The following is a 24,443-nucleotide window of genomic DNA, read 5'->3' as shown; positions in this document are numbered from 1 at the left end:
TTTTTTTTGTTTCCTAATTATTGTCAATAGTTTATTTTTATATTTTTTGTATCTGTGTTCTGTTTCCTTTGTTTGCATTTTTAAAAAGCACCTGTATAAATAGTTTTTCTTTGCACAAGCATTTTTTATTCCCTTTGTCAGCCATGGTTTATTTACTCTTTTCTTACTAATTTCTATTAATTTACAGTTTTTATTATATGATTTCATCAATATTTTCATAAATGAGTTATATGCTACATTAACATCACTGACATAAACTTCTTCCCAATTTTGATTTTTAAGATCATATTTTAATGCCTCTAAGGCTTTTACTGACTTGTCTCTTTTAAAGTTTATAACAGTTTTTTTCTTGTACCTATTTTTATATTTAAATATCGAAAAGACTGGTAAATGATCACTAACATCTGTCATCAAGATCCCATTCCTGATAATTTCATCTGTTCTATTTGTAAATATATTGCTAATTACCGTTGCACTTTGCGATGTGATTCTGGTTGGTTTTGTTATCAAGTGGAATAACCCCAAACTATACATTGAATTCACAAAATCACTTATTCTTTGGCAACTGGAGCTCTCTATGTTAATGTTAAAGTCTCCACATATAAAAAGCGTTTTGTTTTTAATTTGATGGAATAACTCTATTATTCTATCTGTAAATTTCACAACACAAGTGTCTGGTGCTCTGTATACACAACTGATTAAAATATTTTTTAGATGTTTCATGTACAAGTTCCAGTTACAATTTCTATGACGTCATCCACAGTTGTCATTTCTTCTACAATTGTACATATCAGATCTGCCTTTATGTACAGAGCAACACCACCGCCCCTTTTATCTCTTCTGTTCACAAAATACAGCTCATATCCCTCTATTTGAACATCAGCCATGAGATCATCATTAAGCCAAGATTCAGTGATTGCAACAATACTAAATCTATTTTTAAACTGATTTAAATAATCTTTTATTTGCGATATACCAGAAGTCCTAAAATGCTTACATCAAACGCTAGATGTTGACAAATTATTTATTAATTATTAATTTGAGACGTTAACCTTTGGTGAAAATAAGATGAACTGACAGCCAAAAGTCGGCTTACAGTTGTGTCCTTTGTCCTTATGGGCAAGTTACTTGTTCTTATAGGGAATAATTTTCATTGTAAAAAATATTTATGTTTTTATCAGGTTAAAATTTTGTATATATATATATATATATATATATATATATATATATATATATATATATATATATATATATATATATATATATATATATATATATATATATATATATATATATATATATATATATATATATATATATATATATATATATATGTGCAGCAACATCGCCGCCTAGTGCACAGGACATGAAATGACACGGTGTGGTGTAGTCAGACATACAGCGACAGCTTCGCCTGCGGTGCTGCCAGCAACAACCAGCCGCCTGAATGTAGATCCGCATGGGCTGTTTCTCTCTCTCCCTCTCTCCAAGTAACCCAGCGCAATCATAAGGCACGGATCCCAGGATGGTGTTAGTGCATGTGGGATATCTGGTTCTTCCTGTGTTCGGCTCAGTAAGAAACAGAGGTACAGTATTAATCATCGATCCGAAGCATGTGCCCTGTTTATTTTAATATTCACTGCAGCTGTTGGCTAGCTAGCTCCAGTTTAGCCGCTGTGTTAGCACGCTTAGCTAGCTTCTTTAAAAAAAAAAAGTGACAGTTTTGCTCGAGAAACGTCAGACTATTTTCGCCTGTGTTTGTTATTGGCTAAACCGCTGAATAACACAGGGGTTTCTCGTGTAATAACGCATCGTTTAAGATAAAGTATCGCCGCTGTGGCTAAACTAGCTGGCTCAGGCTATGTAATGGAACAGAAACACTACCACAAAGGATTTTTCGTGTGTGGCGCTGATGTGGAAAAATACATTCACGCACACGGGGTCGTGGTGTACGATTTTAAGTAGAGTCTACGGTTCATAAAATCGTAATACGATGTATTGTTCCTCCTCCACCCCTCCCGTGTGTTCTGTTGTGTTAAAATACCGCAAAGTAGACGTAGCCTGTGTAGCCAGTCAGTTTAGCTGTGCCTGGATGATGTCATTTGAAGATCATCTGCTTCTGCTAGCGCAGCTCTCCGTTTAACCAGCACCATTATTTGAGTAATTATCACCAATGACAACTGGGCTTTGATACATGACCAGGCGGTTGTTGGTTTGCGATCGCCAATTTATCGTTTCCTGATTGACAACTCTTCTGCATTAAAAACAAAATCCCAACAGTCCAGGGTGCGATCACAGTGAAAACAATGATAAAGCTACAGTGTAACATTAATTTCACAACAGTGGCATCAGTGATTTCATTGTGCTTTTATTTCTGTTCTTATTTCCCTGTTTCATAGTATGGAGGCTGGCTCTACATTCTGCATTTATCAGATCTTTGTCGTCCCCCATTGTGTAGCTAATGATCATCTGCTGCTGTGTGGTGTGGCGTGGCCTCTGCCTGTTCTCTGCATTTAGCTGTATTGTGAATCCCTTCTTCATTTCCTCTTTCCATCAGAAGACGACATTGGTATTAAAGAGCACCCCCTCCCAAGATGTATTCAGTCATAGATTTTTTTTTTTTCTTTGTAAAGCAGACTAAACCATAGCTAACACTTATAAAAGAGCACTTTTTTTTTTTTTTTACTTTTTCTGTCAAATTGCTGTAGCACCGAGTAAACATTTTAGCGCCTTTTTTTTTTTTTTTTAGAAGTCACTTGATTGTCATTGTGTACCTCCCATCCAGTCTTGATAGACAACATGCTGTAAATTCCTGTAAAGTGGATACATTTTGCATGATCTCAAATACTGTACTGCATTTGTTGAACACCAGAATTTGGCTCACCTTCCTTCTCTTCACACAAGGTGCAATGTACTTGATTAACAAATAGTCATTAAATACAGCATACCATTTGGGACCATATGCATGCCAATTTTTTATTCTTATTGTTAAGCTTGAACTCAAGCTTGTCAGCATATGCTGTGGTGTAATTGCTTGAAGCAACTGAACGTACACTGCACCTGCACACAACAACCTGCCATAACTGTCTCCATTTTTTTTGTGTGTGTGTAATCCTTTTGTTCCCTTTGCAAATTTCAAGCTTTGAAACACACTGAATTGTCGGGGCTGTTTGGCCTTTAAAGGCAAATGAAATGGTAAACACGTAAAACACGCTGACTGGTGATTCATCACTTCCCAGTTTCCCCACTAACAGAAGGCCAAAATGCTATCCATTTCACAGGGATGCCTATTTTCCTGCACTGCTAAAGAGATCCTCTATTAGTAATAACATTATTGTTTGGTTGTGGTCTCTCTTTGCCTTTTGTTCTGGTAATAGTACTTTCAATGCATGGTCACATTTGAGTCATTTTTTTTGTTTTTTGTTTTTTTACATTGACTAGTGAAAATCCAATGTAATCTTTCTGTAGTAAAGATGTACCCTGCTGTACTGAAATCATGTGCTGTAGCAAAACACGTCTGCTCATTGGATGCTGCTTTTGTTCTTTTTAACCCTATATGGAGCATGGTGGGCCTTGCCTTCAGTCTATGTTGTTTATTTTTGTTGCATGTATTTATAGTATTATTACAAACAAGCAAAAAAGAAAACACAAATTCCACATATACTAATATTTTTTCAATAAAGAATATAGTGTTTTTCCTAACCTTCAGTGTGCTTCTTGCTGATTTCCATTTATTGTCCTCCCTCTCCCTCGTCCCCTACCTGAACCTGCGCCCCCCCCCGCCTCCTCTCCCGTTCTGACAAAGATAGACGATTTCCACGCTTCTTCCATCACAGGGCCTGAATGAGTCTATCTGCTGTCATTCATTTTGATTTTTTTCACAGAGACGCTTGAAAACTCAATGTGCTACTTGCAGTCTGTAGACGTGAGCCTTTGACCCATGGCGGCACAGTCACCGCTTGTCTGCGCAGCGGCACTGACAGTTTGTGGAAGTGAAAAACACTTTTGGAAAGTCCCTTAAACAGAACAAAGTGTATGTTTGTGGGTCTTAAGACTGTACTGCATTTTTCAAGCGTACTCTTAGTTAATGCAATGTAGACTTTGCCTAATTCTTCATGATTTTCAAGTATTCTCACTGCTGACTTCAGAATTCAGCCTGCCTTTACAAAGCCAAAGGAGATTAAACACAAAGTGTGCTATATTTCAAATTGGACTGCACAAGTTCAGTTTCTAACCTGGCAAGCTTCTGTAATCACTGCTTTTGTTTCTGCCTGATAGAAATAAAGGAGAAATTTTGCTTTCTTGTGAACCTAATATGGCTTAGTTTGGCCAGTTTCCATAAAATCAGCAGAAATTGATTTTATTTCCAGAGTCCTTGCTCCGTCAAACAAGTCTTTCCAAGTGTAAGCACAGTATTAAAGCCACATTGCCACACAGAACAAGTAAGCCTTTTTGTTGCTGGTGTGGCTCAGCAGCACTGTACACTGCTGTTACCAAATAGCTGTGGTCAGGGAGAGTTTTAAAAGCATGGAGATATGAAATACATTCAAGCGATTTCCTCTTTAACTCCTCGCTATATAGAGGAGGGTCAAATAAAACCACATATGTGTAAGCAACAAATACACTAATATCATTCTAAATGTCATTAAAGCATTCTGAAAGGTCTCAGACTATACAATTAATTGTTTTTATTATAGTTTTTTTTTTTCCTTGAGTGTAGTGGCCTGTCAGCTGCAGAATTTACAAGAACCAAGCTTTATTTGAGGTCACTGGCAGTTACTGATTTCATCTGAACCAGTTCTGTCTGACTCAGAAGACCAGAAGTCAAACCAGAGTCAGAATTGAAATTAAATTAACATGCTCTGGAACAAAAATGCTATTTTCATGGTGCCTGTGGTAACCATCATTTTTCCACCCCACAGAAGTATTTTTCACCATAGGTAAGAAGTAGGGCTTCATTAACATGCTTTGTCACATATACTGTGACACCATATTTCACCCACTATTAATTCCACATCATCTCTCCTCAGGTGCCTGACAAGCTCTTATTCTCCACAGGATCCCATTTCAACCGGCAACAGCAGCAGCACAGCCATGCTACCTCTTGCCGGCACTTCCAGTTAGGCCCTCAGGCCTCCCTGCCTATGGACTTTCCCATGACCCATCCAGGACAACCACAGTCAGGCATTAGCCCCCACTTGGCCCCTCCTGGCCACCAGCATGGCCACCCGCTCCACCCACCTCTCAACCCCCTGCCTACCCCCCAATTCCAGGACATCCCTGCCCCTCCCTTCTTACCTCAGGCATTACACCAGCAATACCTCCTCCAGCAGCAGATCCTAGAGGTCCAGCACCGGCACATCCTGCCGCCCTCCAGGTAACAGCACATCCAGCCTCAAGAAAATTAGGTTCACACTGAAAAACAATTTGCTGTCTACACTGCCTCTTAAACGCAGTGGTTTCCATTTAATTTACTTCTCCACCAGTAGACGCACTCCAGAGAGAGTTCCTCACCAGCCCCACAGATTGCGGCCCGGGTACGAGTTTGCTCCCCCTCTGCACGTCCCTCCTCAGCCTGTGGTGCAGCCGCCCCGGTACCTGGCTGAGGGCACAGACTGGTATGTACAGTCCATGTCCAAGAGTTTCAGGGGTGGATCTAGTTTGAGGTGAAGAGGGTGGGGGTTGTGACTGATACTGCCGCCCCTGAAAATGTAAAAAATCTGTAGTTTTTTCCCTGCATTTTAAGGCAATCTGGGAAGCTAAATACTGGTTCTTGAGGTATCATTTTTAATAACACATTTTTTTTATTTTTAAACACTTTAATTTTGCATGCAGCAGTATTCATCAATCCAGCCTTGTTTATGCTAGACATTTCCCATATTTTATCACATTTTTAGACTGCAGCTTGTTGGGTTGTTTGTAATACCCCTCCACCAACTCTTAATTCAAGGAATTTAATAAACACATTTTAAACCTTTTAGTGTACGGTCCCACCAATTAATTTCAGTATCCATGAGAAATTCTGTGCCTTGTAATTACCCATAATGCAATGTATCAACGCAGCGGTCCATGTGCACAAAATAGCTGGAAGAATTCCAATGTGTGTTTAGCTCTGTGGATTTTTGTAATATTTAAATATTTCAGGTACGTGGCTATCTGAAGATCGGCAATTGCAAGTGTCAGTAACTTTAATTCAGTGCATTTTTTTTTTTTTTTTAGAAAATCAAGAGAAAGAGGACCAAACCAGAACTCTTCCAGCCATTTTGCATGCATGCACTGTTGTGTTGCATCATGGGGAATGACAAAAGACTGAATTGCACAAACTATGAGAATTATTGTTAATACAAATAGTCATTTTTACAGACAGTCAAAGAAATACAAACAGTGTGGTAAATTTGTCTGGAATAGAAAATTCTCAAAAAGTGAGGGAATGTGCAAGAAGGACACTAGTGAACGAAGCCACCAAGATACCCAGATGACCTGGAAGGTGTTATAAATGTCTGTGGTAGTGAGAGAAGAAACTGCGCATAGTTCAACTTTTTTTCTGTTGCATCATCAGTTACAGAGCTTCATGGTGAAGTGGCACAGAGAAGGATTCTCTTAAAAAGATGTGACATTTCAGTTGTAGTTTGCCAAAACTTCTAGATATGATCCTTTTAGTTGTGTGTAAGCCTCATACAAGAAAACAGCTATGGAGCAGGATATTCTGTGGGAAGGGAGTTGGAGATCCAGTATGTAGACTGGAGTCTGAGTCCTTGTCATAGTATCCGCTTTGTCCCAGTCCACCCAGCTGTAAAAGGGTGGCAGTCTTGCTGGTGAAGTAACCTGCGATGGGCTGGTGTCTCTCATCTGCTTCACTCTATGGTATCCGGGGATAAACACCAGCCCGATGGACCCACATAGGATCACTTATTGTTTTTGCTTCTGTAGGGAAAACTACATGTTGGATGAACCCACAACCTTCTGGTTCTGTCAAAACACTACCACTGAGAACTAACTTGTTTTAATCACTTGTTACTCAACATATGGCAGGGGTTAAAGTGACACTTTCAGAGAGTTAAACTGCTCATGCAGAGAGTTGAATCAACACTGACACGGGCAGCTCAGAGAAACCACCGTCACTGTAAGGTAACACTTAAAACAACACTTCAAACCTTTTCTGAGCTATTTGACTCTGAGAGTGTATCACTAGTTTTGTTGTTGTTGTTTGTTTGTTTGTTTTTTGCTGTGCAGTTTGATGGAAAATCTGGCAGATTTAATACCAATATAAATCATGTTAATTAATCAATTAAAAATTATATTTGAACTGATGTTTTAATTTGTAGAAGAAGCTGCATGTTTTTCACTTTTGTTCATTTAAAAAGTGCCCGTTTCTCGATATCAGACCGCCTTAATTCATCCCAGATACATTCTCAGACCAGATGGAGTCCGTTAAAGAGACAAAGATGGAAAAAGAGCCTGGATCACATTATCTTGAATTTAACACCAAAACTGACATTAAACATGGCAGACGTCCTGCCAGAACAATGTACAATAAACAGTTTAACCTTTAAAAGAGAAGTTCAACCATCTGTTTAGTTTCTTCTGATGAAGGGACATACTGGTGGTCAAAGTGAAGAAAACATCTGATGGTGGCATCAAATGAATATCTTATTACATATCTTGTTTAAAACAAGACGTGATAAGTGGACAAATCAAAATGAGCTCACGTCCAACACAGGTTGAGGACTAATCCTGCATCTTCAATTCAGATACAGTCAGGTCCATACGTACCAATATTTATCAAATAACCTATTTTTTGTAATTTTGCCTCTGTACACCACTACCGTGGAATTCAGACGAAACTGTCAGGATGTGCGCGTAGTGTTGACGCTAAGCTTTTATTCAAAGGGTTCAGTTTCTGAGAAGTGTCAGTTTGATACACATTTGCCACACAGGACAAGACTAGTCCAACCCAGGGTCAGTGACTTAGATATGCTCATGTATCATTGCCTGACTTGTCTCAAGAACACTGGCTCTAAAAGTGAGGAGTTAACCCTTATATTTAGAATAAATTTTCTCTCCCAAATTTGTTATTTTTTATTTTTGTTTTGTTTTTTTGGAATTGTTGCAGGCCTTGAATCCATAAATAAATTAAAACGGAAATCAAAGTAAATGAAAGGATTACTGCTTTTTTTAAATTTGCATTTTCAGTATTGTCCCAACTTTTCTGATTTGAGGTCATACCGATGGACCTGACTGTATCACCATCTGGATATGATTCTGTACTATAGTGGAGCTGTATGTTTGTATTTGTGGTTTCCCTTCAGGGATCTGAGTATAGATGCTGGCCTGCCACCCCACCAGTACCACATCCACCCACTGCCGCAGCACTATCAGCACTACCTGACCTCTCCTAGGATGCACCACTTCCCCAGAAACAATGCCTCGACTCAAGTGGTGAGCTGTCCTGCCTCAGCACAATACTTGGAGCTCTGTAAGCTTCCTGTAGTTGTCCTCTGGGCTTTAGAATTAATCTCGCTGCTGAGCAACAGGGGAGAACTTGTGAGCTGTTTTTCTGATTTGTGCTGCAGAGCTGACTCCAGCTTCTTTTATCTGTCATCTCCCAGGTTGTTCATGAGATCAGAAATTACCCATATCCCCAGCTGCACTTGCTGGCTCTGCAGAGTCTCAACCCCTCCCGCCATGCGACGGCTGTTCGAGAGAGCTACGAGGTTTGTGCAGCTCCTGCTGCTTGCTCTCCCTCTGCACCACTGTACACCAATTTATCATTGTTTCTCTGTGACCAGTGCTCTTGACAGGTGTGACTGTGTAACTGATTTTCTAATTTCCAATTACTCTGTCTTCCAGATGCCTCACATGGGCCATCTGCTTTTATGCTTTTGGCATTTATTTTCATTTGAAGAAGATACTGTTGTTTTCTAGGAGGCTGGCTTCCCTCACTTTCATTATTTTAGTGCTCAATATTCTACACGCCTATTTCGTTTGCATTCAAAGATCCTTAGCTTTAAATTAGTGCTGACAGGCAATTACACAAATTAATTACATCCTTTGTGATTAATCTTCTAAATGATTCGCATACCGGTATATAAAGTTATGATGTAAAACAGGCAGACTTGGGCAAGTCCAACTGCACAGAGCTGATGGACCCAGACTGCAAGCCAACAGGCAATAGCATAGTGCCATGATTCCCAAAGTGTGGGATGCAGCCCCCTGGTGGGCTGTGATGGTACAGTTTTGCAATAAAATTTAAAATGACCTAAAATATATCAGTGTAATCAGAACAATAAAACAAAGCCATGGGATTTAAATAATGTGTTATCTTTGACGTATGTAACCTAGTTTAACATACATACACCCACATATGGAAATGCTTCATCTTAATCTTATGTGTCAATCAAAATTGTGATTAAGGATTGGGTTGGGCCCCTGAAGATTTTGAGATTTCAAAGTATGCCCCAGCATTCCAAAATTTGGGAATGGCTAGCACTGTGAATTTTCAAAGTAGAATGAATGAATGAATGAATGAAAACTGTTTATTTCGAACATTTGATACAACACCAATTACAAGATAGATCAGTAAAGACAACAACAAAAAAGTTCCTACTGTGTACCCAACATGTCCGAAAAGGGGTAGGGTGAAGCATCAGCTTATTTATCCCTACCCCTTCTTCCCCACAACCAGTAATACCCTTTGCCACATATACACATAGATTCCTACACACCTAAACCGATATCAATATATATATATATACATATATATACACATACACATATATATATACATACACACATCAACATACATACACATATACATACACATATATACACATATATATACACAAACATAAATATACACCTACACATACCTACTTACATACAAAATACTATATATTTACAAGCCGAAGCAAAAACAAAAACACCCCTAACCCTCATTACCCTTCCTCCTCCCTATACCTAGAAAAAAAACATATTTTTGTACCGCTGTTGAACTGGTCATGCTTGGACATTGCTTGAGCCCCACTCTCAATCTGTTCCACATCCTCACCCCACAGACAGAAATACAGAAACCTTTTAATGTTGATCGTGCCCACTGATGCTTTAAATTAAATTTCCCCCTCAGACTGTAATCCCCTGATCTGTTAAAAAACATATTTTTAATATTTGCTGGAAGTAATTGTTTATTGCTTTATACACAATTTGTACTGTTTGAAAATGAACCAAGTCTGTGAATTTTAAGAATTGGATTGTAAAAATAGTGGATTTGTATGATCTCTATAGCCAGTATTATGAATAATTCTTATAGCTCTTTTCTGCATTACTGATAGTGATTGTGTTGTACCTTTATAAGTATTACCCCATACCTCTGCACAGTACTGTAAATATGGTAAAACCAGTGAGCAGTAAAGAATGCGGAGTGAGTTGTGGTCCAGAATATGTTTCGCTTTGTTTAGAACTGAAATGCTTCTTGACAGTTTACTTTGTATATGTTTTATATGAGTCTTCCAGTTTATCTTATCATCTATTATCACCCCCAGAAACTTATTTTCATGTACCCTTTCAATATCTACCCCCTCGACTTGTAACTGAACCTGTATGTCTGTATTACAATAGCCAAATAACATGTATTTTATTTACTTAAGTTTAATGATAATTTGTTCTGTCAAACCATATTTTAAATTTTCCCATTCTATACTGATCCTCCTCAGTAACTCTGCAAATCCCCCCTGAACAAAAATGCTTGTGTCATCTGCAAATAATACTAATTTTAATATTTTGGAAACATTGACAATATCATTTATATAAATTAGAAACAGTTTTGGACCCAATACTGACCCCTGTGGGACGCCACAAGCATTGTCCAAGCATGATGATGTATATTCCCCCAACTTCACAAACTGTTTTCTGTTACTTAAGTAGCTTCTCACCCAGTGCAACACCAACCCCCTAATCCCATACTGTTCAAGTTTATTGATTAATATGTCATGATTGATTGTATCAAAAGCCTTTTTAAGGTCTATAAATATTCCAACTGAATGTAATAAGGTCTATAAATATTCCAACTGAATGTAATTTGTGGTCTATGCGTTTGTAATCTCCTCAACTGATTCTATTAATGCAAGTGATGTTGAACTATGTGCTCTGAATCCATATTGACTATCAGTAAGTAATTATGTTTATTTATGAATTTGTCTAATCTATTATTGAATAACTTTTCTAATAATTTGGAAAATTGTGGAAGCAAAGAAACAGGTCTATAATTTGTGAAGTGGTGTCTGTCCCCTGTCTTATACAGCGGCACAACCTTAGCTATTTTCATTTGATTGGGAAATTTACCGGTTTGAAATGATAAGTTACAGATGTATGTTAATGGTTCTACAATCCATTCAATGACCTGTTTTACCACCACCATATCAATTTCATTTAAATCGGTAGATGTTTTATATTTACAATATTCACAATGTCTATAATTTCATTTCCATCCACTGCTGTGAGGAACATTGAACAGGGATTTCTTTCTATGAGATTATTATCCCAATCCTCAGGTTGGGAATCGGGAATTTTTTCTGCCAAGCTTGGTCCAATATTTACAAAAAAATTATTAAAACCGTTGACTACCTCATCCTTATTTTCCTTCTTGACATTATTATCAATGAAATACTGAGGGTAACTCTGTTTTTTATTACCATTTTTGATAATGCTATTTAATATATCCCATATTCCTTTAATATTGTTTTTGTTATTATATATGTTACTATAATATTCCTTCCTACATACCCGTATAATATTAGTTAATCTATTTTTGTATTTCTTATATCTATTTTCTGCCTCTTTAGTCTTTAGTTTTATGAATTCTCTATACAGTGTATTTTTCTTATTACATGCATTTCGTAACCCTTTCGTCATCCATGGTCGAGCTTGGATTTTTTGTTTTCTGTAGTCTTGTTTAATTGGACAATTTTTATCATATGATGTAAATATTTGTAAAAAAGTTTCATATGCACTATCAACATCACTTTCACTGTATACCTTTTCCCAGTTTTGCTCCTGTAAATCCTTCTTTAGTGTGTTCATGTTTTCCTCTGTCCGCACTCGCCTGTATTTTATTTTCTCCTCTGGCTGATTCCGCCGATGGTTTCTATTATAAACGATGAAAACTGGTACATGTTGTAGTTCACATTATTGATAACAACAATAGCAATATTAAACACAATTTAAGGCCTGTCACACCTTGACAATTTAGCCAGCGTATGCCAACCGTATTAAAAATGCTGGCATAAGTCTAATAAGTTAAGGGTAAGTTTTTTTTTTATTAGTTAAGAGCACGCTGAAACTTGCTGATATATGTCCTAATAGGCTGATCTCCTCGAAAAAGTTTGGGCGTGCTGAAAATTTTCAACACATGCCAGAGTGTGACTCATATGTCCAGCACCTGTGGGACATAAGTTGTAGGTAATTTATGCAATTGTTGGCACACGTTTTGTTGTAATTTACTCATAAGTCTAAATACGTCCATTCATGCTGGCCATTGATTGGCTGAAACCTGAAGTCCTCATGCGGACAGACTGTTTAATTCACACAAGGAAAAAATATAAAGTCTGACCTGTTCATTTCAGTCCGATTCACCATCACAGACTGCCAGACTCGTATCCACATAAAGCTCCTGATTTTCAAAAATGATATCGTGGCTGGAAACGTAGCATTTTAAAACAAGTCCCTCAGTCTTTTTTCTGCTCCAGCTGCGTTTCTCAGAGAATGCCATTGTCGCACTTTGAAGACACAGAAGTGTTGCGATGATTTAAACTTTTAAAGCACCGTCAGTGTGATCATCAGACGACCTTATTGATCAGGTGTGATCACACCTGAATGAAGGGCTGTTACTCTTTAAACTTTTAAAGCGCCATCGCTGACGGTATGAGCCGTCAGTGATCACACCAACAGATCACCATATCACTTTAATCAGGTCTTATCACACCTGATCGCGGTTTACTGGTGCTTTAAAAGTTTAAATCATTACAGCGTTTCATTATTCAGGTCTGTGATGACCTGATCAGATGACAGTGACTGCGCTTTAAAAGTTTAAAGAGTCACAGCACTCCATTCATTCACGGCAGTGTTTACCACAGCCAGTCGACTCATCAGCATTCTGTACACAATGAAAATGGTCCACCAAGATAAAAAATAAAAATAATAAAATAAAATAATGTTAAATTACTCTGTTTCTGACCCGCACCACACTGTGCAGTACCGACTCAAACCACTCAGTGGAAACAGGGCTGTCGGCATATGCTGGCTAATTGTCAAGATGTGACAGCTGCATTAAACACACAAAAACAAACTGTAATTGTGTAGACTACTCACCCATGGTAGATTGATAAAATTTCCAATTCAAAAAGTAAACAAATAGTCCATACCCCAAAAAATTGCTGGTGGGATCTAAAGCTGTATGCATAATGGATTAAAACTACAGTGCACATGCAACTTCATAAAATCACACCTAGTGGAATCAAGGGCGACTGTCTGGGAGCCTGATCCAGATTGTGACTTCATGAGACTGTTAGCATCAGAGAGGTGCTGTGGTAGCGCTTAGCTTTGAGATGAGGTGATATTTTAGGTTTGAAAAGCTGGTAGTACTGGTGGTATGAAAAATGTTTTCTGCAGATATTGAATAGAAAGGTCTTCCTATTAACACGTCCATCTGGCCAGCTTTTAAATGTAAAGTTCATAGATCCAAGCAGCATCATGTTCTTCATCTTGTTTACAAAGCTACTGTGCATGGAAAGAAGGTTAAACCGCATCACGGAGTGTGAATTTTGTTAACACTTTTTTTGGTGATGGTCTAGGTCAGACCTCTCCAACCCTGCTCCTGGAGTGCACCCGTCCTGCATATTTTCCATGTCTACATGCTCTAGTCACACCTGGTCAATTAACATAGGTGTCTCTCAGCTCTTGACTGCCTGAGCACACCTGACTGAGATAATTAGCTGTGGATGGAGTAGAGAAAGTTATAAAACATGCTGGGCAGGTGCCCTCCAGGAGCAGGGTTGGAGAGACCTGGTCTAGAGGGTAGATAGGTAGGCTTGGGACCAAAGGATCCTGGGTTTGATTCCCCATCAGATGGAAAAATCACGACGGTCCCTTGGGCAAAGTCCATAATCCCTAAACTGGTGTGCAGTTGAGCACCTTGCACGGCAGCATGCTATGTGAATGTGGCATCACTGTAAAGTACTTTGGAAAACAGTGCTGTAGAAATACAGTTCATTTTTCATTTTCACTCATTAATGAATCTAAACACATTATTTTTAAACATAGCCATATTTCAGACACACTTTTATTTGATCTCAAGTTGAATTTTACACAGTGCAAAGAATTGAAAGACGTGTCTGTGTGCTGTTGCGTTTTTAGGAGCTTCTGCAGTTGGAGGACAGGTTGGGCAGTGTAAACCGAGGTGCCGTCCAGACCACCATAGAGAGATTCACTTTCCCCCACAAGTACAAAAAGGTAAAATACAGTTACATCATGATGTGTACACACTGCCTGCTACACATGATGTGAAATGATATAAGTACTGTTGAAGAGGGCAATGAAAGGGTGAGGATCAAAGATCAAAAACTGAAGTGTGAACAGAAATCATGACCTTTAAAATAATGCAAGCGAGTGAGGCACTTACTGAGAGTTCTGCAATGTCTGTGAACATGTGCGTGAGATGACTTTAGAAAGCTGCGTGTAAAGGTAATCACCTGAAAAACACACTCAGAACAATTCTGAGTGAGAGATGTTATTTTCTTCCTGGAATTATGAATATGCAACTCCTTTCGCCCTCTCTGAGTTAACATGACACCGGTGGCATAAACACGACAGCTCTGAATACCAGTGTGCATGACACACTAATAATTATGGTGTGTTTGTCTGTGTGTACTTTCCCTTCAGAGAATACCGCATGACCTGAAAATGTGTTTGGATGATGAGGAGTTGGACACAGATGAGAAGTGCACCATCTGTCTTTCAATGCTGGAGGATGGAGAGGACGTCAGGTATGTTCATCTTTTATTACCCGAGGCCATCAAAATATGGTCATCAGGTGTTGCAAAGGCTTTGTGCCAGTCAGTCGTTCGTACGTCCGTCCATCTGTCTGTGCTCACCATAAGTTCAGTCCTTTGCTGCCAGGGTCTTCAAATTCACAGGGAACATCATGGGACACAGACCTTGGACAAGTTCAAAGACAGCTAACCTTCACTTATTTTAAGAGGTATTTTGAAAGTTAAAAGTCACATTGTTTCCTATTTTTATGCTATGAATCATGTAAATTTGCTTCTTTTTTTTTTTTTTTTTTTTTGAGGGGGGTGGGGTGACAGCCAATCAGAGTAGAGCGGCACCGTGATGTCACTGGCTGTTTCTCTCTGGCGCTTCAAAACCACTTAGTTTCTGGCTAAATATGACACACTTCTCAAATATTATGTAAAAGTTCGTGAGAAATAAACACTTCTAAAACTGAAAACACTGTTTTTGTAACCTGATAACACCTCGACATCTTGCGGACGTTAGCCTGGTGATGTCACTGGCTGGTCTAGCTAGCTGGTAACTCTGCTTCATTTTTGTGCAAATATAACCTCGTTCTCATATTATGTAAAATCTAGTGACAAACATTTTTATATAACCGCTGAGTGGATCCTTGTCATTTGATTGGTGCTTTGTATGTCACATGACATGGATTAATTCACCCCATTTGTGTTTCATTGCATTTAGAGTGCAGCTTGGTTCCATACGTTTGGTACCATTGCACTCTGCACACACATGCATGCGCGCACACGCGATTGCGCATTTGCGCACACACGTGATCGTGCCTACACATGCTCGTGCACGCACATGCACGTGCGCCCACACGTGTGTGCGCACGCACACAAAAAAAATCCACTGTGTTGCCTGGAGGCTATTAGTAGGGAGAAAGAAAAGTTTGGCTCATTTCTGACGTGATTTTTTTTTTTTCGCTGCACTGAGGACATACACAGTCGACCGAGCCAGTTGCATGTGTATGCGCACGTGGGGGACAATGACATGATGATTTCACTGAGTGACGATGCGACACACACACAAAATCCACTCTGCTGTAAGCCGTCTGGATGCATGAAGACCTGTTCACATGAAACACTGATGTAATTTTTGGCTGGACTGAGGAACTACACAAAGTCTTTTTTTAGTCAGTGCACAGCATCACTGGACTACACGTTACAGTGGAACACCAAAATGTAAGTCCCTTTTCTGTTGTTTATAAATTAATAAAATATCAAATGACAAGGATCTGTTTTAGCCGTTATAGAAAACAAATAATGAATGTTTTTACATTCTTTCAATGGAACGCATATTTAATTCAGTGAAAGCTGGAACAAACCATTCACCTCATGAAATATTCGTACCATTGAACTCATAAACATTCATCATTTGTATACTAAAACTGAAAATGGTGTTTTTGTAACCTTATAACACCTCTGGAGTGATTTACAAGACATCTTGTGGATGTCAGTGAGCACATGCATTGCATGCGGTCAAAGCTAAAAGCCCCTTCACACATAACATGATTGAAGCCAACTAGCGCATGACAGAGGAATTCGTGAAAAATCGGAGCCACATCTAACACCTCTAACTCAACACATGTGGCGTGCGGGGGGTGTGCGGGGAACACACTTGCATGAAATTCTGATATGTATGTACTGATGGGGAGCAGACAGGCAGAGCGCACACAGCATGGTGAGGTGCCTATCAGCTGATTGCTGGCCAGAGACTCACTGCAATGATGGCTCAGTGCACACGACGTGTCACATTAAAAACACAGAGACTACCGCCAGGACAGGTATAGAAATAATAACTACATACACAATTACATGCCAAAATAACAACAAAAAAAAAAAGATCACATAACACAGAAACAGAGAGTGACACTTTGGTGTGTGCGCTGAACGGACAGGGGGCGTAGCTGGGTGCCAACAACAGCAGCTGTTGATGTTACAGCTGTACTAGAACATGTACCGTGTTTTCACGGACATGACCTTACAACTGTCCGCCATGATGCGTGTATGAGTGCTTGCTGTCGTCATGTGGAAATACATAAAACATATATCTCTGTTGCGACAGGTTGGAGCGCGTGCGCACAGTGTGCACATTGACAGGACTGTCCCAGGTGAAAACGGACTGTCAGTTCACGTGGAAACGCAGTAGGCGATATGAATGTCACGTCTGTCTGACAGGACACGCATGTTGGGCCAGACACATGCGTGGGCCCAGACCGACACGCGTGCCTTGTGCATGGCGCGCCACAGAACTATATGACAAGCCAACAGTGCAACAAATACACCACTTTCAGTCACGTATCACCAAAAATACGTTCTTTCGCCGCAATTAAAGACGACGAAAACGCCCTTTTCTATACATCGTCTGATTTCTCTCTCTCTCTTTCTTTTAAATGCGTTTATCTCCTTGTTGATTTAGGTATTTTACACTCCTGTTGTAAGACAGCGACTGTTGCACAGTGGTAAAGTTTCCGTCTGTTAATTCGAGCTTTTGAAAATTGCAGGTTCGAATCCTGCGAGTGGTATTTATTTTTTTATTTAACCAGGGTTATTCAACCGCAAGGATCCGTATTGGGTCCCCTTTTATTTATTATTTAAACCCAGATATTTTCACTAATTATACACCAATATCTCATCTATCAGTGTCCAGTGATTGTAGTAATTATTTATATACCTACTGAAAAAAATAAGACAAAATAATAAGCGCACTGCTTCATTCATGTCATTTCATGACTGTACATCTATGACCATGGGTCATATACAGAGGCACAGAGGGATCATACTTATATTGTCCACTCGATAAGAGGGATTAAATATTGGACATTGCGGTGTTTTTGTCATCAGTGCGTGATGTGATTCCATACTCTCCAGCTGTTTTTTTTTTTTTTTTATTTCCACGTCAGTGGCGCGATGTAGTTCCACACGTTCGAGATGGTTTTTATTTTATTCTTTTCATATCCATGTCAGCAGCGCAATGTGGTTCCACACGCTCCAGCTGTTTTTTTTTTTTGTTTGTTTTTTTTCATCTCCACATCAGCACGCGATGTGGTTCCACACGTGCCAGCTGGTTTTTATTTTTTTTCTCTCCATGGCTGCGGCGCGATGTGGTTCCACATGCTCCAGCTACTTGCACTGTGTTTGTGCACATGCACAAGCGTACACAAAACCGTCGCAGCGCGATCATTCATGCCTGCCCAACTGTGTGTCCCACCCGACATCGGATTGATGTTTTCGGGGTTTGCTCATTTGGGCTGTTTAGCCGTGATTTGCCCTGATTCCTACTTATTCGTGCTATGTGTGAAAGGGCCCTAAGTTCCGCCTTTTTAAAAAGGTCATAGATGCGCACACCGACACCCTCCTGCAGACACTGTTAAAACGTAAATAAAATATTGTTTATGATTGATTTTATTCTGCAACATCAGTATAAAAATACAGAGTTGAATGTATCAGTGATTATACAAATAATGAATGTTTATGAGTTCAATGGTACGACTTTCATGAGGTGAAAGCTGAAACATACCATTCAACAAGGTGAAACCAAGTTGAATGGTATGTTCACACCCTTGTGCAAACTAGCTGTTACATTTTATAAGGTTTATTTCAGCATTCATTTTGTCGTTATGACGCTGTCTTTTATGTCTCCTTAGGCGATTACCCTGCATGCACCTCTTCCATCAGGCCTGTGTGGATCAGTGGTTGGCTACTAGCAGGAAATGCCCTATATGCAGAGTGGACATTGAGACTCAATTGACCCCCGACAGTTGATAACTCCTGTCCACTCGTGCCGCTTTGGATCTGGTCTTGTATCTCTGTAATGCCTCCCTTGGGGAAGCTCTGCCAAACACCTTCTTCCCGTCTGCATCACTCACTGAGCCTGCCTTCTGAATCAGCTAAAGGAGACAACGTGACAGAGGGGCAAACAAAGCACACTCACTTACAACGCAACGAGGAATGAGGTTGACGCATAGTTAGGTGGCTGGAATGAAGGTTGGTTGAGTGGACTGGATGTAACCGGTAGAAAATGTGTGGACAGATGTGCTGAGGTGCCACATGACTGTCAGATTATATGCCCTGTCTACATTTCTCCATATAAACACCTGAAACGGATATTCAACTTGTTTTGTGTATTAACGCTGTTTTCTGCTGAAAAGAAGAAAAAAATAAAATAAAATCAAAGGCCTATGAAAAACCTTTTAAGCTGTCCTCTGCCCAGCCCTCAGCACATCTGTACAGAATATTATCAAACAATTAGCATGAGGTTGTTTGGTGTGATCTCTTGTAGCTGAACGCTTGTGGTGTAATGGAGTATAGTACTGACTAAGTATTTACAGAGTAACAGTGTTGTGTAGCAAGCAAAAGCCTTCACTTCGAGAACTTTATAATCTTTGTGAGATATACGCCTCCGGAAGAGAGTGGATGCGACACAAATGTGAGAACATTCGGTGTGTTAAAGCTTCATAGGTAACAAGGAAGAAGCTAGCTGTGTAAAAAGGCCAAAATCCCTCTTTGTTGTCTAACATGGTTTTGGATTTCCAGTTAGTAGATGCCATCACAGTTGATGCTAAAAATGCTAACTGCAGGCATGGCTTCCAGTGATGTATGTAGTGTCGTAGTCGGGCCTCTATAATCTAGAGCAGAGGCCCGAGATGTGCATGCTGTATGGCAGGCTTGGGCTGTGTCGTTATTGTGGAGCAGTAGAAACAGGAATTGTGTCTGTGCATGTGAACAGTATACTATGACTCTGACGATCTCACTCATTCATAGAGAAGGACAAGAATGCAACTAATAGTCCCTGAAATGCCCCCCCCCCCCTTCCCCTGCCATCCTGAGCAGACCAAAGTTGCCCTTAGACACTGAACTTAAACCAATGTAGCATTGGATTCAAAGAGCTGCTCATAGATCTGTGTCTAACCGCAACTCCTCTCTTGCCTCGATCGGGGCCTTAATCTGAGAAGCTGCTGCAGGCTTCAGATTGCAGAGAGTCTTGCCATTAGTCAGCGCCACCTGACATCTGTGTTACCAAACCCTTATTGCCTATTGAACAAGCACATGTGATTTCTATGTCGAGCAAATTGCCTCCGTCGCTAATCTTTCATTTCAGTCTGAGTTGCTCACAATCTTTGATAAAAGACTGTGTCTAGTGTTACAGGGAAAATACAAACTAGTTTACCTGTGATATGTGCTAGAATGTGTACGATTGTCTCTCTCCCCCCCCTCATGGTAGTAGTGTATGGTATTGCTCGAATTGTGATATGTTCAGTGATAGAAGCTGTTTTCTCTTTATCATGCATGAACCATGTTGGTGTAATTCACTTGAAGAAGGGTGAAAGGGAGGAAAAAGCCATCCATTTGAATAATACCAAACAGTTGTTCTTAACATTTAGTTGTAATTTTATTTTCATTGTCTCTTTCTACCATTTGTTATTTTGATTACTTGTACTTTTCTTTTTGCTTACATGCCAATGTGGACATGGTACTAATATGCTGGACCTTGTCCATTTTAACCATATTGAAGAAAAAGCTACAATGCTGCAAAAACATATTTATTGTCGTTATAATGTAGCTTGTGTTTCGTAAATGCACTATAATATGGAGTTGCCTGATTTTGTTCCAGTGGTATGGGTTCTTCTTGTCTGGGTTTTGTGTTTCTCTTCAGTTACATGTACTTTCATGCCTCTTTGTGTACTCTTGGAGAGTAACTTGACTGTTTGTGCTGCGTTTTTTTTTCTTTCTTTCTTTCCCCATTTGTATGAAACCTCCATTCAAAACACTACAGATGGATGAAAATGGAGGTTTGCTAGTTCACATAGAATGCTGTGATTAAAGATGCCTTAAGTATTTAACAATCATTATTTATTACTAACTGTAGCTAGCTAGCTATCGTGGTGGAATATTTGTCTCTATCTCATAATTTTGCAATTTAATCAATATATTTATTTAAAATAACACAAAATATTAAAAAAGAATACCTCATTATGCATTGGTCGGTGGGGATGCTTCTGCATGCCGTCTGTGTTTTCTTTTTCAAAGGAGGGAAAAAAAAATAGTTGAAATAATGTCTTGGGCTGTTCCTAACACATTTTCTAGCCAGCATGGTGCTGTTGATCTGGTTACATTCCGTTCATGTCATCCTTTAATTTTCTTTCAACATTTGGTTGTTTTGCTAAATACGCTACCTGCTTCGTACACTTGGGCCCATAAATGTTTGGACAGTGGCAGAGTTTTTGTGATTTTGTCTCTGTACACCACCACAGTGGAGTTGAAATGAAACAATATGTCCTTGTAATGTATGTAGACTGTCAGATTTAATTCAAGGGGTTTAATAATAATGTCACATTAACCTTTGAGGAACTACAGACATTTTTGCACACAGTTCTTCTGTTTTTGGAGACTATAATTAATTGGACAAAGTAGACATGGGAATTATCTAAAAGACATCCAGGTTATGTGAATTGGAAACTCTAAAAATTGTCCAGGTCTCCCTTATAAAAGAGATCTTGGTCTCAGTGGGACTAACCTGGTTAAATAAAGGTTAAATAAAAAAAATGTTTTTATATATATATATATATATATATATATATATGCAAACACGATGGTACTGTTTTTGCAAATCCAGTAAGTAGAATTGGCAGTTTTTAAAAACTGAGTGACTGCACAAGAAGGGCATGATTGATGGATGTCATGAAGACGTCAATGACAACTCTGAAGAAGTTATTGTATTGTATTGTAAACTTGTCTACCATCAGTTACTGAGTTCCATGGTGGAGTGGAACAGAGAAGGATTTTCTTTAAAAAAAAAACAAAAAACAGATCCTTCTCTGTGACACACCACCATGAAGCTCATTAACTGGTGATGCACGATGCAGGGTTCCTCCAATCCACAGAAACCTACAACTGTGTCAGAGTTGTATTGGGGTCTTGGTGGGTTCCCTCACTAGTCTTCTTGCAAGCGCGCTCAGTTTTTCAGCACTGCCTACTTCAAATGGATGAACCATACAGTGTCATACTGTTTGTGTTTCTCAATGATTTATGTAAATAAAGTCAATAACACATTCAGTGACTTGGAAAAGTTCATATGTCCATCCTACATTTAGTTTGTCCAGTTATTTGCGACCTCTGAAAAAAGGTACTGTGCAAATGGCTGTAATTTCTAAATTATTACTATGATACTTTTGTTAAACCCTTTGGATTAAGCCTGAAAGATTCCATTACAAGCACAAAATTTTGACTGTTTTGTTTAAACTGTGTTGCGGTGGTGTCCCACAGCAGCCACCTGTCAGAAACAGTATGCGTGAAGACTGGGCCTGTTCAGTCATCTCCAGGTCCACCGTCCCTGTCTGGGAATCGACTAAGGACAGTCTTCCTCACCACAGAGGAATTGCCACAACAACAATAATTGTGGTGGTGTACAAAACTCCAAATGCAAAAATTTTGTTCCTGTAAAATACTTATGGACCTGACTGTACAAACTTTGTCTTTTTATGACTCCATAAATAGCCTACGTTTGGAAAATGATATTATGTTGTCCCCATAATCATCTATATTTATTTGAAACTCACTCTTGTCTTTTAATTTGACCACATTCATGCGATTCCATCATATCTGGATTTGGATTTAGTGCTTATTTTAGGACCCATATAATATGTTGTCTTCTTATCTATTGCTGGCTATTGCTTTGTGTGAAGTTTGGAAAGTATCTAACATGCTAACTTGAGCCATTGATCTTATTGAGCAAATTTCTGGTGTACTGTGGTTATACAATATAGATAGCGTGTTTCACACCTGAGTATAATAAGCTAACTACATTTTTGATGTGCATTTCTTATGAATATTCTACTAATCCTTCAAATTACTCAAATTTTTATGGGATTGGAATGACTCTAGCTGGTCTTACTATCATTTCATTTCGTGCTCTCACTGGCCTTAGCCCTCGTCCTCCACGGTGTATCCTGTTACTCCAGAGCAAACTGGACAGTAGCCATAGTATTAACTCAAGCTGATGAACCGGAATGAACAGTAGAACTTAAAGCACAAGCTTTTTAATGCATGTCCTTCTCAGGTTTTCCTATGTGTATGTGGGAGTAGCTCTGTAGATGTGTTTAATATGATGCTGTACCTTCTTGAATATTTCAGATGTTTCTTTGCTGCTGAAAAAAAAGTTGATTATTAACCTGCCAGTGAAAAAGGGAAGTGGCCATCTTTGTACAACACACTGCTGTTTTGCTGTAACCGCGCAATGTTTTATGATCTTGAGTATTTTATAGAAAAGTAGAAGTATGTATCAATAATATGAAAGCAATAGCTAAATCATAATGAAGAATAACATGATCAGTGAATATTGTGAAAATCTTTAGATTCACTCTGGGTGGATTTTGTACTGTATTTATTACTAATGATGATGCAAAAAGTTGCATAGCTTAACCCAAACTGTTCTGTCTCTTTTTTAATTTATTGTCTTGTATATGATCTTTTTGTATGTGTTTTTCAAATAAAACGCCTAAAATGCTGAGAACAAATCTACTTTGCATAATGCTGCATTTATTTACATTTTACAAATGGCCTTCTGTCGAGAAACATCCAGTTATGGCTGTCATTATTAGGTTATATTTATGGCCCTGTTTGTTTGTGAACAGCATGGAACCATTATGATATCGCTTAACATATATATATTACAGAGGATTATTTTCCTGATAGGCAAAAACTGGTTCAATTTTCAAGGTCAAAAGTTAAAAGTCAGGAAAATTATTGGAAAAATCCCTATCCTTTAACATTGAACAAATGTTGAAAAATTCTTGACTCTGCCCAAAAAAAAAAAAAAAAAAAAAGATATAATTTCTTTAATATTTAACAGCATTATGTAGGATGTTTCCTTTACTGGCTGACAAAGTCTGATCCAGATCTGATGCAATTACAGATTTTGTGGCCATTGAAAACCCCATTTAATGTATATTTTACATTAGATCTTAAACATGCCCCATTGACTCTCATATTTGAAACTGAGGTGTAGACTGGCACCCACTCGTCTGACTAAATTTGATCCAGAGCTGATCCGGATTATGGATTTTGTGGACATTTGGTGTATATTTTGCATTATATCTTTATCAAAAGTGCCTCAGTCACTCTCACTCTGTTATGGATTTACCTACACCACCAAAATTGGATGGAGGTTCCAATTTTATGCCTGTCTGTCTATCTTCCAGTTATCAGTCGGAAACCAAGTGCCAAGGAGCAATGACAGATTGTGCATAGCAGAGATAACCGATGTTCTGTGAAAACGATCTGAAAAAGAATTAAGAAATTAAAAAGTAAAAAACAACCTGACAACACCACAAAAAACTGATTTCAAGTGCATGAACTAAATACATGCTCCTGACATTT

At 38.8% G+C, this 24,443-nt stretch overlaps 1 protein-coding gene across 5 annotated transcripts; it reads left to right on the top strand.

Moving 5' to 3' along the window:
- The first annotated feature begins 1,373 nt into the window (after positions 1-1,373).
- rnf165b (ring finger protein 165b) lies at positions 1,374-23,581 on the top strand. 5 transcript variants are annotated; one of them, XM_034170591.1, is made up of 9 exons: positions 1,387-1,586; positions 2,459-4,940; positions 5,059-5,377; positions 5,457-5,618; positions 8,310-8,439; positions 8,610-8,714; positions 14,407-14,502; positions 14,932-15,035; positions 18,713-23,581. In XM_034170591.1, the coding sequence occupies exons 3-9, from the start codon at positions 5,145-5,147 to the stop codon at positions 18,828-18,830; spliced, it is 948 nt and encodes a 315-aa protein (XP_034026482.1). In that variant the 5' UTR covers positions 1,387-1,586; positions 2,459-4,940; positions 5,059-5,144; the 3' UTR covers positions 18,831-23,581. The 5 variants fall into 5 exon arrangements, with proteins under 5 accessions (XP_034026480.1, XP_034026478.1, XP_034026479.1 ...); XM_034170590.1 differs by having other exon boundaries at positions 2,400-4,940; XM_034170589.1 differs by lacking the exon at positions 2,459-4,940 and having other exon boundaries at positions 1,374-1,586; positions 5,490-5,618.
- The last annotated feature ends 862 nt before the right edge of the window (positions 23,582-24,443 follow it).

Source organism: Thalassophryne amazonica, chromosome 5 (genome assembly GCF_902500255.1).
Source record: "Thalassophryne amazonica chromosome 5, fThaAma1.1, whole genome shotgun sequence".
Classification (NCBI taxonomy): domain Eukaryota; kingdom Metazoa; phylum Chordata; class Actinopteri; order Batrachoidiformes; family Batrachoididae; genus Thalassophryne; species Thalassophryne amazonica.
The sequence above is the reverse complement of the archived record's forward strand: the minus strand, read 5'-3'. Positions and strand labels throughout refer to the sequence as shown.